The sequence below is a fragment of the Rattus norvegicus genome, chromosome 3 (genome assembly GCF_021556685.1).
Source record: "Rattus norvegicus strain SHRSP/BbbUtx chromosome 3, alternate assembly SHRSP_T2T, whole genome shotgun sequence".
NCBI classification, from domain to species: domain Eukaryota; kingdom Metazoa; phylum Chordata; class Mammalia; order Rodentia; family Muridae; genus Rattus; species Rattus norvegicus.
In genome coordinates this window covers 72056815-72075506 of record NC_141536.1, presented here as the reverse complement: position 1 = coordinate 72075506, position 18692 = coordinate 72056815, and the positions used below count along the sequence as shown (strand labels likewise).

At 40.8% G+C, this 18692-nt stretch overlaps 1 protein-coding gene across 1 annotated transcript; it reads left to right on the top strand.

Moving 5' to 3' along the window:
• Positions 1–5981: 5981 nt before the first annotated feature.
• Positions 5982–8954, top strand: Pramel7 (preferentially expressed antigen in melanoma-like 7). The gene is made up of 3 exons (XM_087655331.1): positions 5982–6268; positions 6862–7443; positions 8387–8954. The coding sequence occupies exons 1-3, from the start codon at positions 5982–5984 to the stop codon at positions 8952–8954; spliced, it is 1437 nt and encodes a 478-aa protein (XP_087511457.1).
• Positions 8955–18692: the final 9738 nt, after the last annotated feature.

Here is an 18692-nt window from a genome sequence, read left to right as displayed (position 1 = left end):
GTGAGAGCAACTACTATCCTTAACTCCTCATCAGTCCCATGATTTTCTTATTAAATGTGTGAAACCATCAAACAGAAAATGCTTGAATGTTGTAGTAATAACAGGTTCATCTTGTTTTTCCAGGTAAGAAAAATTAGGGCTAGATGTGATAGCTCACACCTGTAATACCAGCATTTTAGAAGCAAAAGGCAAGATAATAATGAGTCCCAGGCCAGTTTCTGCTACATAAGGATTCTGAAGACAGCTTGAATAAATGAGATCTTATCACACGAAACTAACAAAAAAAAATTTAGGACTGTTTGTAGCTTCCTTGTCAGACTTCTTGGCTAGCAATCACAAAGGCCTGAGTCTGATTTACTACAAGAAGCAATGTTTACACTGGGTGTGGTGGACCACAGCTGAAATTCCAGGATTCAGCACCTGAAGGCATGAGGATCAGAAGTTCAAAATTCTCTTTGTTTGCAAGGTGAGTTTGAGATCAGTTTAGGAACCACTAGATACTTGGGGTTGGGGATTTAGCTCAGTGGTAGAGTGCTTGCCTAGCAAGCGCAAGGCCCTGGGTTTGGTCCCCAGCTCCAAAGGGGGGGGGGGGAAGAGGAACCACTAGACACAGGCTCAAATCAGGGAAACCAGGAGGGCCCTAGAGAGATAGCTGAGTGAGAGTAGTAGTAGCTCTTGTAGAAGACCCAGATAGACTTCTGGTAAAGTACTAGCACTCAGACAGAGGTTCATAACCATCTGTAACTCCATTCAATTCTAGGGTTATCTGGCCCTGTGCTCTGTACTCTTCTGGCTCTGCAGTCATGTGTTACATTAATATACATGCAGGCAAACACTCAACAATGATATAGTTGAAATAATTTTAAAAATTAGGTATTTCATAATACTTTATTTTTAATCATAATAGTATAATGGTATATCAACAATTATATATTATAAATATAATAATTTAACAAAACTATGATACTACATAATAGAGGTGCTGGCCTTCTGTCGAAAGTGATGTCTATCCAAAACTCCCATGTCCCCCTCATTGCTCGATTTTACATTCATGGACTCTTGCTTTTTTGTTAATTGCTGTTATATACATATTTATTCTGATATACTCTGTTAGTATATTACTCATGTATGCTTTCAGGGCTGACCACTTTGTATTGAGACAACCAAACTGTGTGTTCCTGCCTAGGGAATATTTGTCTACTTTCCGTATTCCTTACTCTTTGTCTAGGGTCGGGGCTTTAGTTTTTCTTCTGGCCATTTTAACATGGGTATGGTTCTTGTTCAGCTCTTGCTTAGGTAGTCATGTTTGTGAGACTTCAAGGGTGTAACTACTTGCATTCCCAGGAGACACAATCTCACAGTTAACTTCCTGATCCTCTGGCTCTCATAGTCTTTCCACCCTATCTTCTGTTATGTTTCCTGAGCTTTAGGCAATACGGTGTTTTTTAGACATATCCACTGATACTCAATTAAATGACCCTGCATTTTAAATAATTCAGCATATTTTAAAGTCTGTCTAGTACTCAAAGCGTGCCTTTATGGCTATTAGGCTTTGTCAATTCTGATGTGACATAATTATATCAAATGTGAAATATTGTATTAAGTGTCCATTGTAATGGCATTGCACCTGACGTGTCCCTGTCTTAGGAGTTGCCACATTTCTTAGTTACACTTCTGTTGAGCACAAGGGTTTAAAAGAGCTGCCACACTCTGTTAAGTTTTATGGAAGTCAGCACATAATCACAGTGGCACTTAGCACAGGACTTTGGGGTTCTCTTTCTTTCTTTCCTTTCTTTTTTGAACCTATTTTATTATACTTATTATTGTATGAGAGAGAGAGAGAGAGAGAGAGAGAGAGAGAGAGAGAGAGAGAGAGAGAGGTGTATTTGACTGGATGTGAGCATACTCTCTGCCTTGAGTCCCAGCTTCCACTATTGTTAGTTGGTTGAGATAAAAGTTTCATTCAGTGGTTTAGACTGGACTCAATCTTAGAGCAATCCTTCTTCAGTGTCCTCAATTCTGAAACGTAAGTTCATACCACAATCCTGCTTAGCTTCCATATATTGTTCCTCTCTTTATTATTTAATATTTACTTCTTTTGGGAAACAGTCATGGGGGACAGATATTGAGTTGGGAGAACATCCAGGGAAGACATTCTCAACTTTAAGCATGTGGGTTCCTGTAAATGAACTTAGGTAGGTAGGTTTAATGTCAGCACCATTGCCAAGTGTGCCCTTTCTCTAGCTGCAGAGTTCCTTTGTTTTAAAAAAAAAATTAGTTTGTCTTTTTTTCTTTTTTAATTCTGAAACAAGAGTATCATTGGGAGGCCTTGGCTGGGCTGGAATTCCCTATGTAGATTGAGAGATTCTTTTCCTCCTGCCTCCAGACTACTGGGATTAAAAGTGTATGCCACTACACCCTGCTCACCACCCAGTTACAATTTCCCCTTTTTTGGCCAATATTCTGGCTGATCCTTCCTCCAACACCATTACCCTCCAGGGCACCAGGGCCAGCTTCTCCCTAAAGTCCACTTTCTTTGTTTTGGTTTGGGTTTATGTGAGATTGGAAGAAATGGTGTCCATGAACCCAGGCTGTTCTCCGTCTCCCTCTGTAGCTGAAGCTGACTTTGACTGGACCTCCCACATCAGCCATCTCAAGCAGAGTACCAGACTCAGCCTTGAACTCTACAACACATTCATAGTTGTGCAAATAATAACTTTGTGTTTGTTTTTCTAAAAGTTTCTCTATAATGAGGCACAGATTAAACCCTGACCTAACTCATACTCAGCACAGTGTTGGTCACAGAATATAATTCAGCCAGCTGTGCCAGTTCAAAATAGCAATTCTCTCAGAAGGAAGAATGAGGCAGAAGAATTGCTGAGAATCCAAATCAAGCTTAGCGAGAGACTGTCACAAAAGTAAATTACAAGCCAAGTATATAAATAAGCAAATAATTGAATTAATTTAAACAATAAATGAGTTCAGTGTTATGACATGAATTCAAGCATGGACTCCTGATATTCATCCCAGAGTCAGGATTTTGTTTCTTCCTTTCTACTTTCTTCCAAGGTGGTTTTGTTACATGATTATGACAAAAAAAAAACATATAAGATTAAATGGGTGGGGCAAAATCATCCAATCAGATGATAGCACTTGATTAGTGGTGGAGCTAATAAGGGGCATGTGGGAAAAGGTCTGTAAAGGTGTCTGTCATTGGAGCCAGAGAAGACACTCAGATCCGTACAGTGTGTCACCTGTATCTTAATCAGGTAAGTCTTTTGTCTAGGCCAGGATACCTTAACTGGTTCAGAGACATTTTATATATGTCTGCCTAGAGCCTCCTGGAGTCTGTTTCTTCACATGGATATTGGACTTGGTTCAAAATTCAGGTCTGCTCTTATCTCCAATGTCCTCTGTGCTTCTCTGTTTGAATATCAAGAGCCTGACAGTGCTGGACTAACTTGCTTGGGAATCAAGGTTCTCTTGTCTGAGCACCCTGAGTGCTGGGATGACCTAAATTTTGCTTCATGTTGTGATTCATATCATCAAATGACGGACTGCCTTTTAAAGATTTTAGAATTTTTATTTGGGATGGAATCTCATTTGTTCGTAAACTTTCTAATTTAGGCTGATTTTTACTGTTAATGTTGCTTGTTGTACCCCAGAAGAAATGGATTTTAGGACAGGGGTCTGTTTCTTCATATCTATCTCTAAAGGTTTTATCTTGTAGTCCATACTAGCCTTCATAGTTACTATGTGACTCAGGTTGACTTGAATATATGATATTCTCAATTACAACTTCTCAGTGCTGGATTCTAGGTATGTTTCGGGTTAATTTTCAGTGATAGAGATGAAAGCCTGGGGCACTTGCATTCTAGGCAATTGCTCTAAGTAACTCAGCTATGTAAAGACCCAGGCTTTAAAACTCTCTCCAAGAACTGGAGAGATGGCCCCGCAGATGAGATACCACACTATCTGCTCTTCCAGGAGTACTGGTTTCCTTTGCTACTATCCATGTCAGATATCACACACAACTACAATGCATGTAACACTCTCTGCTAACCTCTTGGACACTGCATGCAAGTAGTGCTCATACAAACATGCAGTCCTGATAGCCATACACACATAATAAATAGCACTTTTAAAATTTGAAATAAATGTTCTTCAAAAGGCAAGTTGTAATGTTTTTGTTTGTTTTGGTTTAGTTATGTTTTAATGAGAAATGCCTCGTGGTAGACTATAGTTTACGCTTTTGAGACAGGATTTCATAGAGCCCAGGCTGGTCTTGTATTTCTAGCCTTCTAGCTTTGTCCCCACTTTGCTATGTTGGGATTTCAGTTACAGTTTCATTGTAATATAGCTTGTTTGTAATCCTACAAATTATACTTGATGGGCTACAGTTTTGAGGTTTAATTGATTTTGTCTTTTGAGACTGAGTTTCTTTGTATAGCTCTGACTGCCCTGGAACTCCTGTAGACTAGGCTGGCTTCAAACTCAGATCCACCTACATTTCTCTTCCCAGGCTGGGATTAAAGGTGTGTGCCAGCACCACCCTGCCTAATTCTTTTTAACTCCATCTTAAAAACTCCTGGGGACAGTTTGTTAGGAGGATCCACAAGACACAGTGATTCTGGGGACTGTGATTGTAGGAATGTAGTAGCTTAAACCTGGTCATTTGAAAAGTTCACTGCTCAAACAAACATAAAAAAGATGCCAGGCGGGCTGGTCACATACTTCTGGGAACCTAGCACTGGGGATATTAGGGTACCCAATATGTTCCAGGGTAGCCTGGGGCACATGAAGTGACCTTTATATATAAAATGAAAGGGCTGAGTTGAATGCAACTGAAATTGATTACTTGCCATACATGAGCCAGAATCAAAACCCAGCACCAAAAAACCACAGCCAAAATCAAAGGAACTTATCAATCCATACTATTCTGGCTTTTTATTTTCAAAAGCTTTTAAACTAGACTGACCTGAAACTACAGACTACATGGAATCCTGTGTCTGACTCAATACTTATAGTATTGAAACCATAAGCTCCTACTTACAAACTTGCCATCCATTCAGTATTTGAAAGACAAATGTTTGAATAAAGCCAACAGGCTGAGCCAATAAGGCACCATCATATTGACTAGTGTTCAATTTTAGGATCTTAGAGTGAGTTTGAGTCCAGCCTAGACTACTGGTCAGTACTGGGCTACATAGTGAAACCCTGTTACAATAGAAACAAATAAGCTACTAAAAGACAGACAGGACCCTCTACACACATCCAGTATGTTCTATGCTCCAAAGTAGTATGACTTTGATAAGTTTTCCACACCTGGCTCTAAAACATTGAAAATAAAAAGTAAGTTAGATGTGGTAGTGAACTCGTTTAGTCCCAGCACAAAAGGAGGCAGAGACAGGTAGATCTCTGAATTCAAGGGCAGCCTGGTCCACAAAGTGAGGTCCAGGATGGCCAGGGCCGTAAACCAGAGGTAGTGTTTGAAAATGAAGCAGAAGAAAGGAAAAGAAAGAAAAATATTTTAAAAAATGCCCCATTTCATAAATTCTTCTCTGTCTTTGCCAGGCTGAATCAATTTTTTGAGAGCACAATATGGGTTATTTTGGTATATGGCTTTTCCAATTATCTCTGAAAGGTGGTTAACATTGATTTTGCTATAAGGAATGGGCTCTGATTATTTCCTGGATTCCCCCTTCTAAAGGAATATGGGATTCCGAATAGCAAAGGTTGGAACTGAATGGGACAACGGTGACAATGAATGATTGAGAGAGACTACACATGCTGCCTGTGTGGGGAGTTTGCTTTTCAGACCAGTAAATAGTGAAGGAAATATGGAAAATTTGAGTCTCCATCATCACTACCCTGGTGACAGACACTTACTATGAGGGGTTAAAAGCCTCATAACAGAGACCCTGAAAATACAGTCTCCCCTAATTTTTTCCCCAGGATCATCGTTCTAAAGATTCATCAGAATGGGCTCTGATACTCCACGCACACTTCTGAATCTGGCTTCACAGAGTCTGGTGAGAAATGAGGTATTGACCATCTCTGTTCTGGAATACCTACCAAGTGTGTTCTTCCCACTTCTGTTCAAGGAGGCTGCCATGCAAAGAAAAACAAAGATGATTAAGATCCTTGTGGAATACTGGCCCTACTCTTGCCTTCAGGTTGGGTTGCTGATTAATAACCCCAACTTGGAAATATTCCAGACTATACTGGATGGAGTAAACACATGGCTGAAGCGGAAATATCGCCTCAGGTAAGCTGAATACCAAGTAAGGAAACAACTTCATTTAGGAGAATGGGGTGAAAGTTCGATCAGAGGCTTTGGCTAGTGTCTTAGAGGGCTATAGGTGCCTGGAAAGCTTTTGAGTTCTTGTAGTAAGTTAAATATGAGATACAGGTTTGTATAAATGTAGCCACAGAAGAATGACCCTATCCCTGTGTCTCCAGCAGTTATTGGAAATAGGAGCTGACATGCAGGGCAGTCACCTTTAATCCCAATACTTGGGAGGCAGAGGCAGGCAAATCTCTGAGTTTGATGCCAGCCTAGTTTATATAACTACAGAGCCAGGAATATACAGAAAAACCATGTCCTGAAAAACTACAAACCAAAAGAAACAGGAGCTGAGAGAACTCCAAGACAATTGAATGGAGGGAAATAGAACAGGTATCCAGATGCAGCTCAGGTAAAGTGCCTTTGCTTGGCAACTAGAGGTTGCATTGGAGATCCAGCACTGAAAACTATGAGTGTATAGAAGATAGCAGAACAAGGGACAAATAGCATCAGAGATGATGAAAAAAAGTGTTTGGTCTCAGTTTCCCTTCTGACACATTTCTTGTTATCCACAGGATGCACACGCTTCAACTGGTTGACCTGAGGGATGGACACCATAGCTCCTCAGATATGCAGGTTGGAAGAGAGGGTAGAAATCATTTAGTAGAAACTATGCTTGAGGAGCAAGTAGTGGAGGGCCACTCAAGATACAGAAGGAACCAGCGTTTGAGGGTGTTCAGTGACCTTTCCTTTATGTTTCCTGTGCAAGAAGATAAACGCCAAGCACAGTTGTTGCAGTGGGCAAAGAAGAGAAGGAATTTCCTATATCTGTGCTGTGAGAAGTTGGAGATCGGAGCAATGGAAGTGTCCAAAGTCAGGGATTCGTTAAAATTGTTAGAGCCAGAGTTCGTCAAGGAATTGGAACTGAATACAGTGGCGAATCTGTCCAAATTGGAAAAATTTGTACCTTGCATTAGCAAGATGATAAATCTTCAGAAGCTCATGCTAGTACGCATCTTTCAACCAAGAATTCACACAACCAAGGAGAAGGAGATCATCACCAAGATCATTTTTCTATTCTCCAAATTCAGCTGTCTCCAGCATCTCACTATTGATGATGTCTATTTTCTCACAGGCCACATGAATGAGTTGTTTAGGTAAGAAAGGATGAGAAGCTGTCACTGTCACTAAAACAAACCTCTTTTTACATTAGAGTAGTAGACACTTGTCCCCGCCAGCGGGGACCCAGTTATTCAGGGTCCCGAAGAGGCTTTCTACCTGTGGGCCAAAATGGGGGTGAAGAGAAGAAGGAGACCAAGCAAAAGTTCTGTTGTCAAGGTCTCGTTTATTGGGATGAACATTGCAGCTTTTAAGGCTTTCAGGTAGGGGGAGTGACCTTTGTGAAATATGAAGGAGGGGGAGATGAGGGTATAGGCAGTGATAGCTGGAGGCAAAGAGGTCAGGCGATGAGGTCAGGTGGTGGAGACACTGGGTGTTGACTGAGGAGATAACTGGTATCTGCTCAAGCTGAGGCATCCCTTGAATGTTATACTCCTGTGCCGTAAATTCATGGGAGACGCTTTATCCAACAATCTTAAGATTTATGGCAGTCATCTTCGGGGTGAGTCTCTGTGGCCAAACAGCCCAGAGTCACTTTGAACCATGCAGTCAAAAAGCGGCTAGGCCCAAATCCAATATGGCCCTTCCCCTAATTCCCTAACAGTATAAGGCTGTTTGCAGACCAGGACTAGCTAAGTGGATCAAGAAATGCAAAGGCTGAGGTGTTGAGAGTCAGGGGTAAAGAGTGAAGAGGTGAAGAGATATAGGTCAGGGAATCAGTGATTTTTCAGGAGGCATCTTGATATATTGTCATGGATTCCAATGTTCCTCTTTCTCTGGTTCCTACTAGCCTATAGAGCAACTCTGGGTCTCTGTTTCTCAGAGAAGACTAGGAGACTTAGTTGTGAAAGGAGCCAGACCCACTATGAAGGTGATACCCTCAGGTCAAAATAGTTTAACTTAAGTAAGCCAACTCCCAACAGATTACACTGCATGCCACCCCATGGTCACACTGATCCCAACCATGTGATTTCTCCCTAGGTGTCTGAAGTCCCCACTGGTGTCCCTCAAGATCACTCTGTGCCAGTTTACTCAGTCAGACTTGTCGTCATTTGCTCAGCCTTGGAACTACAGTCAGCTTAAACATCTGTGCTTGAAAGGTGCCATTTTAACTTACTTAGATGTCTTTCCTCTAAACACGTTCTTAGAGAGTGTTGCAGACACATTACAGATTCTGGAATTAGAAGACTGTAGTATGAATGACTTCCAGCTCAGTATCCTTCTGCCTACCATGGCCCGATGCCCCCAGCTCACTTGCATCAATTTGTATGACAATGAAATCTCCGTGGATGTTCTGAAGGACTTTCTGCACCAGACTACTGACCTGAGCCAGCTAACCACAGAAATGTACCCTGCTCCAGTAGAGGTCTATAATGAGTTTGATTATGTTGAAGTAGAGAGCTTTTCTCAGCTTTGTGCTGAACTCATGGATGAACTTACGACTGTAAGGAAGCCCAAGTCAATCTGCTTTGGTTCCTATCCCTGTTATGACTGCAGTACACGTTATATCTATGAAAACGAGGTCAAACTTTGTGAGTGCCATGAGTAAAAACAGGAATATTTCTTCTGGGTACTAAGAAATTAGTCCTAGGGACTGGCCTCTCATCCACAGGACACATGGATTTGGAAATTCTCAATGTGATGTAAACAAAATAGTCCAAACTCCTTTCAGGACTTACTCTTCACTGGTTTTTCTCCTATCTATGAAATTATGGTCAGATTCTGAGAACCTGATATTCTGTCTCTGGTGTGTTTCTCAGTCATTAATTGGTCCTTAAGATCTCAGGGGGCAGGGGATTTACCTCAGTGGTAGAGCGCTTACCTAGGAAGCGCAAGGTCCTGGGTTCGTGTCCCCAGCTCCGAAAAAAAGAAAAAAAAAAAGATCAGAACAATTCTTTGACTGTAAACAGTAATGGAGGGATACTGTGTTGTCTAACCTCTTGTTTCATATGACCTCATAATGTGCAATGAAGCTGTTCTAACATCCCCCCTTCTGCATCTGACAGAGTCATGTGTAAAGTCTTCAAAATAGCAATGTATGCAAAGCCAAATCTTGAAAGGGAGTTTTGGTGAATGAGCAGCAGATTGCAATCCAGTGTAGTTGGGGGAATTGGAGTTGTCTGGCATCAAAGATAGCTGAAGCAGAAGAAAACAATGAAGAGCAAAGGGATGGTGTCTCAGTAACTTTTTAAATCATTTTTCTTTCTAGTGGTGCATTATAGCTTAGCCATGCATTGAATGTCTCATCCTCTTCCTTCCACTTAGATTAATGTAGTTGCTGACAGATAACCTCCAGGGCCAACTTGTAGACCACCTGACTATGAGGCCCTGTTTGTCCTTCAGGGCTCCCAACCACTGATTAGCCTACTGCACCTTAAGGACTCCAGTAGTTTCTGTCCTCTCTAAAAGAAGATAAAGCTCTCCTACCCAAGGATTCTCAGCTGCAGTTTCCAGCCTCCTTGCCCTAGTAATGGTTCTAGAATGCCAGAATTTTCCTAATGTACAAACTCATTTAGTTTTCTATCTTGGTTATGGGAGACCCCAGCATGCTATGCTTTTGCAGAATAAAACATTCTTTGCATTTACATTCTATTGTGTCCTAGAGTATCAATCTTTGATGAATCATGAACCTTTACATTTGGAGACCTCCCCCATGATTTGCTGGAGAGCTTGTGATCCAAATAGAGAAGTGTTTTTCACTTCAGTATGTCCAGCTACCTGGTTGTCTTTTGTCCATTTCTGTGTTTCTGTTTTGGGTTTAATTCTGTTTCAGGTTTATTCTTGAGGCTGAGAGGATCAAACAGACATTTTGTTACTAGGCCAGGAGCAATGGATTACAGTCCCAAGCCCCTACCAGAAGCAGGAGAACTTACTGGTTCTCATCTGGATCCTGAACTGGCTGTGAGTCTATAGGCCACCCATGATCAGGAAAGAAGACCATCTGAGACAGCTTTTTGATTTTGGTTTCCTGGGAATATTTGTGTATATTCTGTTTGTTCTTTATGTCTTCTCAAACAAAATTTTCTTTGATTCCTATGATGGGACAGGCAGAAGCACCGCACTGGGCCTGGGCCTGTACCATTTTAAAGACTTTCCCTGAGTCACAGAAGCCTCATGACTTTTGTTTATCCCAGTAAACCATCATTTGCAGGAATGAATGGCCCACTAATGGCCTGGGGGTGGAGGGTTGAGGTGTTTTATTTTTTAATTTTTTTTTCTTTTTTTCAGAGCTGCAGACTGAACCCAGGGCCTTGTGCTTGCTAGGCAAGTGCTCTACCACTGAGCTAAATCCCTAACCCCGAGGTGTTTTCTTTAAGAGGCTTGAGGCCACCCAGACCAAGGGCTATAAATCACCATGTGACAATACCTGGTGAGAAGCCACTAGTTTGGATGAGACTTTTTTCTCATTGGTCACACTCCTCCCCACACTTCTTCCTCTAAAGTAGGGTCAGCTTCTGCTCCTGCCTTGATCCCCTTTTCTGCTCTCAAGGGTTATCTCTGACCCCCTTTTTATGTTCCTGCTTCTGTGGCCTCTGCTCAGCCCAGAGAGCACAGAGGAAGAGAGGAGCAGGCCCTAAGTCTCCTGATTCCACTTAGAGTCCACCTCACACTTAAGCCTCACACTTACTGCCCAGAGAGTTGACTCTGCTATCACCTTACACCTCAGGGCTACAGGACCCCCAGATGCTCAGGGGAGATAGTTTATGACATGTCATTTGTCAATAATGATCTCTACAATTGAATCTTTAAAATTTATAGCACTCCCTATTTTGACATTGACCATTAGCTCTCACAAGTCTTCTAGATTCACTCATGCTGACTCACCTGGGCACCTGGAATGACTGTCAGTACCTGCTCTAGGTGGTCTACAAGATAGAGGAGAGAAAGAGGATCATGGGTTCTGGAAGCAAATGGGCTGCCCATTCACATTGAGGCTGATATCAATGCTCTCTTATCTTGTGATTCAACCCAACTGAGACTTTTAACACTGCTGAAGGTAAGGAGAGGCTCAGGGTCTACCTCTAGATTCTGATGGGGGCCAAGGCCCCCAGGGAATATCTAGAAAGATGTTTTATATATATAAAATATATTGTAGCTATCTTCAAACACATCAGAAGAGAGCATCAGATCCCATTAGAGATAGTTGTGAGCCACCATGTGGTTGCTGGGATTTGAAATTAGGACCTCTGGAAGAGCAGTCAGTACTCTTAACCACTGAGTCATTAATCTAGCTCCTAGAAAGACTTTTTGAGGCCTATAAGACCTACACTGCTTTTGACACAGAAGCCAGAGAGCACCAGTCAGCTGTGAACATGTCTTTTGTTAACCAAACTGACCCTGACTTCCCTTAGAAGCTTCAGGCACTGAATGGCTTTGTAGCCTGCCTCTGGCACACATTTGCCTTGGAATGACAAGACTTAGAGTGAGGCTTCAGGGGACAACTGATTGGACATGCCTGTCTCAAGGATTCAAGAACTCACCAACTTACCTTTGAGAAGTTACTTAATAATGACTTGGGGGAGTACCAGTAATTGGTGAGCTCACCAATAAATAAGTGTGCTCCAGTATATATTGTGGGTCCCAAACATAGAGGCATATCTGAGGCCACACAAGACCTGCTACAGGAGCTGAGTCAACTTGGCTACCATGTGTCTGCTAAGAAGGATACCTATTTGGGATACATATTCAAGGGGGGGGGGGGCAACGAATGCTGTTGGACACCCAGGAAGCAAGTCATCTTTTTTTTTTTTAAGATTTATTTTATTTATATGGATACACAGTAGCTGTCTTCAGACACACAGAAGAGGGCATCATATCCCATTACAGATGGTTGTGAGCCACCATGTAGTTGCTGGGAATTGAACTCAGGACCTCTGTAAGAACAGTCAGTGCTCTTAACCACTGAGCCATCTCTCCAGCCTGAAGCAAGCCACCCTTAATATCCCAGTCCTTATTAACTGGAAGGCAAGTAAAGGAAAGCAAGGAAGAAGTAGTCTCACAAACTTAGATAAAAAATATTGTTTCCATTTGATCATGGGTCTCATATGTAATGGGGTGGTCAAAAAATCCATGGCCTTAGTCAGGTAGTAACTTTAAGACAGGTCTCTTTTTTTTTTTTTTTTTTTTTTTCTGACTGAACCCAGGGCCTTGCACTTGCTAGGCAAGTGCTCTACCACTGAGCTAAGTCTCCAACCCCAGTTGTTAGCTTTAACTTGTGGTCCCTACACAATCAATGCTTTAATTATGTTTGTTAAGGAACTGATTTATTAAACATCTCAAAGATCTGAGGTGCCCCAAAACTAAAGGAGAAATGAGAAGGTCAGGCTCACTCTATGACGGTCTTCAAATTTGCAGTCCAAGAGACCAGGCCTAAGAACTGGGCAAGTCTAGGCAAGCCCACATAAGTCGGTTACCAGAAACAAACAAACAAAAAACCAGAGACTCCAGCCTTCATGCACAGGTAATGGTTCTGGGATGCAGGGATTCCCCTAATGTGCCTTAAATCAGGCCTGCAAGCCCACTTGCTTGACTCGTATCTTGGTAATGAGAGACCCCAACATACAGAACTTCTGTAGAATAAAACATCCTTTGCATTTGCCTACTATTTGAATCTGGGGTATCATTCTTCAGTGAGTCGTATTGATATTTACATATTAATATTTTAATTAAAAATTAAGTCTAAGGAAACATGAATATAAGAGACTACTTCAGAATCTCAGATACTGTATGTTTATAAAAAAATACTTGCTATGAAGTTATACTTTATTTATAGCACAGAAGCCCTAAGAAGCCAAATATCAGATAGACATATATTCTGTAAGGTGACACATTTTAACATTTCCCAAATAGTTTTATCAATTGGACATTCTTGAGACTAGTTATAGTTTTCTCTAAAGTGTGTTATGCATATTTCACTGTAGGTTATTAATGAATCAAAGGCAGAATAAAGGTTACTTTGACCAAGAAACTGAGGAAATCTGGGTTACTACAGCCAACATGTTGTCAGGAAGCCCAGTGGGTCTCATACCCAGTCAAGTATGGTCTTAGGCCTTTTTGGTCTAGTTCACATGAGAGAGACAATGGCACTCTAACCAGGTTTTCATTGCAAGCTCCTATTTGGAAGCCCAACTTCTTGTGATGCTGAGGTTCTAAAGGTTAATAGAGTGACTAGTAGAACTTGATCAAGAGGACATTCCCAGTAGAAGACATCATGTCCTCCACATCTGTTTCATCTTTACCAGATCCAGCTTGAACTGAGGCCCTTGGTGCTGAGCCATAGAGTATCTTTGCCCAGATGATTGTAGCTGCTGATCTTTTTCTTCACTCGAAAATTATTTGTGTAGTATGATCTCATAAAGGCCAGGCAGCCTTTTACCCTCCCAAGTTGGCCCAATATGAGCAAGCACGAATCAGTCAGTGCTCATGGAATGGGACATAATAGGCTCCTGTCTATACCTTTTCCCTAATTCTTGCCACCTCTGGATACATTTGATACAATAAGTTCCCAAACTACCTAGGAACCCAGGAAGAAGAGCTGTGTGTGGAATTCAGATTCAGGAATCTGGTCATAACTGGAAGCCACTATTAGGAAAGAGTGTTTGGGGCTGGAGAGGTGGCTCAGTGGTTAAGAGCACTGACTGCTCTTCCAGAGGTCCTGAGTTCAATTCCCAGCAACCACATGGTGACTCACAACCATCTGTAATGGGATCTGACGCCCTCTTCAGTTGTGTCTGAAGGCAGTGACAGTGTATGTATAACAAATAAATCTTTAAAAAAATAAAAGAGTGTTTGGAGTACAGAGGCTCTTAGGCAGTTTGATACAGATAAATCACAGAGGCACATACCTGAAATTCCTGCATTTGGGAGGGAAAGGCAGCAAAATCCTGAAGTTCAAGGTCACCTTAAGTTAAATGGTTAACTGATAGCTTTGAGAACTTGATAGCCTGTCTTTTTTTTTTTTTTTTTAAATTGGACTTTATGTATTTATATTTCAAATGTTATCCTGTTTCCTGCCTCTCCCAAACCCCTCCCCTCCCCTCCCCCTGCTTCTATGAATATGCTCTCACTCTCACCCATCCATTCCTACCTCAGTGCCCTAGTATTCCCCTACGGTGGGGAAAGGAGCCTTCACAGGACCAAGGACTTCTCCCCCTACTGATGCTAGACAATGGCATCCTCTGCTACATAGGGTCCCTCCATGTGTACTCATTGATTGGTGGTTTAGTCCCTGGGAGCTCTGGGTGTTTTGGTTGTTTGATATTGTTCTTCCTATGGGGTTGCAAACCCCTTCCCTCCTTTAATCTTGTCTTACATCAAAACTATACACACAAAAACCAAGCAGGAAAACAAAAATAAATCTCAGATAAGGGAATGGAGAATATCAGAATCCTAGAACCTGGAATCATTACTTAAGTTCCTGGAGATTTTGATAGCCATGCAGTCATCACTGAGTCTACCTAAGGCAATCTGCCCAAATAATACCGTTTAAGGTTACACAAAATTATCACTGGTTGTCTTATCTAAAACAAATGTTTTAGACCCTGTTTGTGGGCCAGGCTTGCTGATACCTTATGCTGTTAAGGATGGAGCTTCACTTGTTGGATGCCAGCATGGTTCACAGCATAAGTTAGAGGTTAGTTCTGGATGCATGTCCAATCCCTACTCATAAAAGAAGAAACAACCTATTACTACAGGCTCATGCCTATAACTAAACTCTAATTAGGCAGGAAGTTTCCCTTATATTTGCCACTAGCCTATATACTCTAAGAATCCTAGAGCAACCTGTACTACCGAGTAAAATCAGCATGAATGAGTGAATGAATGAATATATGTATATATTACTGTTATATAAGTATATTACTAATATACACATAATTACTAAAGTTATTAAAAGGCTTGGGATATGATTCATTGGGGAAGTGCTTACCTTTACAGTGCATGTATCATCATAGAAAATAAGAGATTACAACAATTCTCTAAACAAGGTTTTAGAGATGTGGCTTAGCAGCTAAAGGCACTGGATACTCTTCTAGATGACTGGGATTCAACTCAGTGTACTCATGTTGGCTCAAATTCTTGTCACTCCAAATCCTGGAAGTCTGGAGCCCTCTTCTGGCTTCCATAATCACAAGTTTTTATGCTGGGGTCACAGACATACATGCAAGCAAAACACTCATAACACATAAAAAAGATACACTTTAAAAATGTAAGGGGAAGCTCTTGGTCCTGCCAAGGTTGGACTACCATTGTAAGGGATTGTTGGGGCGGCTGGGGGAGGGATAATGGAGGGTGGATCGGGAGGGAAACACCCTTGTAGAAGGGGAGGGGAGAGGAGTTAGGGGACTGATGGACAGGAAACCGGGAAAGGGAATAACATTTGAAATGTAAATAAGAGGGCTGGAGAGATGGCTCAGTGGTTAAGAGCACCGACTGCTCTTCCAGAGGTCCTGAGTTCAATTCCCAGCAACCACATGGCGGCTCACAACCATCTGTAAAGAGATCTGATGCCCTCTTCTGGTGTATCTGAAGACAGCTACAGTGTACTTATATATAATAAATGAATAAATTTTAAATAAAAAAAAAAAAAAGAAATGTAAATAAGAAATACCCAATTTAATAAAACTGTAAAATGTAAAATAAAATATTGAAGCATTTGTGCACCTTTAATAACAAGATGATAACAGTCTGCTGTGTATAAAGAAACACTACTTAGAAATTATCTTTATTTAGTTTTAGTGCACACTTACAAATATATTTACTCATTAAATTTCTAAGGTGATAGCTTCATTTTTCCTATATTTTAAAGATTTGTTTTCATTAATTTTAGTTATTTGTGCTTGTCTGCATTGAGAAATGTTCACAGGGATGAAGGTGACCACAAAGGCCTTAAGAGTTGGATCCCTCTGGATCTGAAGTTTGAGATGGTTGTGTGCTACCTGAAATTGATGCTGGGAATTGAATTTGAATGATGACATCAAGAGTTTTGCAGCAAATGGATGGAACTAGAAGATATCCTGAGTGAGGTAATTCAGACCCAAAAGACATGCATGGTATGTACTCACTAATAATTCAGTATTAGCTGGAAAGTACAGAATACCTAGGACACGACCCACAGAATTTAAGAGCTTTAGCAATCAGAAAGGAAAAATGAGGATGATTCAATCCCACTTAGTAGGGGGAATAAAATAAGGAGACTGAGGAAGGGAGGGATATGGATGGAAGAGGAAAGGAGGAGGGGAAAGTGGGGACAGGATCACGTATGGGGGTAGGGAAGCAAAGCAAAGCCTGGGAGGTGTGGGGAGGGGCATCAGAATGAATGGAAATATGCAACCTCAGAAGATGGGAGGTAGCGAGATCCTCTAAAAAATATCACAGACCTAGAATGTGAAAGACACTTAGAACTTAATAAAAGGGACCTTAGATGAAGTGCCCAGCAGTGGTGAGAGCTGGAAGAGTCTGCTGCCAGTAGATAGACAATGCCTTAAGAGGAGAGATGGTGTTACCAACCCACAATCAAAATTTCTAGCAAAGAAGTGTTCTTGCCTATAAGGACTGCCAGGACAAAAATGGAAAACAAACTAAGGGAAAGGCAGTCCAGTGACTAGGCCAACTGGAGATCCACCTAATGGGAGGAAACAAAGGCCCAATTCTTATTGATGCTATGATGTGGTTGCAGACAGGATCCTAGCATTTCTGTTCCCTGAGAAACCCAAAGAGGAGCTGTCTGAGACAGATGTAGATACATATACCCAACCATTGGACTGAAGTCAGGGACACCTATGGTCAAATTAGGATTAAAAGGAAGAAACAGAAGAGGAGGGCAACCCTATAGGAAGACTAGCAATCTCAATTTACTCCTGGGAGCCCACAGACATTGACGCACCAACTAGGCATCATACGGGAGCCTATATAGCAGAGGACTATCTGGCCTGGCCTGGCTTCTGTGGGAGAAGATGAGCGGAATCCTTGAGAGACCTGAGGCCCCAGGGAGGGGAGAGACCTGGTGGTGGGAGAGCATCCTCTCAGGAACTAGCTGTGTGGGGAGAAATGGAATGAAGAACTGTGGGAGGAAAAACCAGGAGAAGGAGCAATGGCTGGATTGTAAACAAACAAAAAATTTGCTTTTATAAAGAAAAGAAAATTAGCATTTTTCCAGAATTTAATACATACATATACATACATATATATATACATATATACATATATATACATATATATACATATATATATATATACCTATACTTATTTGACACAATGAGGACCATTCTAAGAAGTAAGAAGTAAGTACATAGCACTGAGTGTCTATATACAAAAAGGCTAGAGAGATCTGATACTAGCAACTTAGCATCTCACCTAAAATTCTTATTGCAAAAAGAAAATTTCATGTCCAAAAGGAAGCAGAAAACAAGATATAATCAAACTCAGGGAAGTAAAAAATAGAAACCAATAAAATAATACAAAAATTATCAATTAAACAAGGTATTCATTTTTTAAGAAATTAGATTAGGAAACCTTTTCAAATTAACAAAAACTGAGAGAAAATATCCAAATTAATAGCATGAGAAATAAAAATGTGGACATACAACAAAAAAATGAAGAAATCTAGAGAACCAGAACGTCATGTTATAAAACCTGTTTTCCTCTAAATTGTTAAATGTCAAAGAAATGCCTAATTATCTCAGAACATACTATTTGCAAAAGTTAAATCTAGATCAGATGAGCCACCAGACATGCAATTTAAACAGATCTGTAACCTCGAGTGAGATATAATCAGTAAGCAGTATCTTACAGCAAACAACAACAAAACAACTATGGAAAACAAAACAAAACAAAACTGAACAGGGGATGGTGATTTTAATGGATAATCCACCAAATGTTCCAAGAAATATTAATGCAAACATTGAATAACTTGTTTCAAAAACTAATTTCAAAGAAGAAACACTGCATTTCCACGTTTTGTTTAAAAGGGCACAGTTATTCTAATACCCAAAATATATCAAGTTTCCTTAACACACATGCAAAATTTTTCAAGAAACAAAACAAGGAAAACAAAAAGACCTTGCAAGACAAGTTGAAGAATGAATTACATATCTATTCAGCATAGTACTTGAAGTCTTAGGTAGAGAAGTAAGAGAACTGAAGGAGAAAAAAGGGATGATATTGAAGAGAAAGTCAATGTATTTTTATTTGCTGATGATATGATAAGAGTCATATAAGTAACATTAAAAATGCAACCAGGAAACTTTACAAGCTGAGAAACACTTTCAGCAAAGTAGCTGGATACAAA

Bases quoted from the DNA above. Each gene is read 5' to 3' on its own strand.
- Pramel7 (XM_087655331.1), top strand. From the start codon at position 5,982: ATGGGCTCTGATACTCCACGCACACTTCTGAATCTGGCTTCACAGAGT. The intron at 6,269-6,861 runs GTAAGCTGAATA...TGTTATCCACAG, and splicing joins AAGCGGAAATATCGCCTCAG to GATGCACACGCTTCAACTGG. The intron at 7,444-8,386 runs GTAAGAAAGGAT...ATTTCTCCCTAG, and splicing joins CACATGAATGAGTTGTTTAG to GTGTCTGAAGTCCCCACTGG.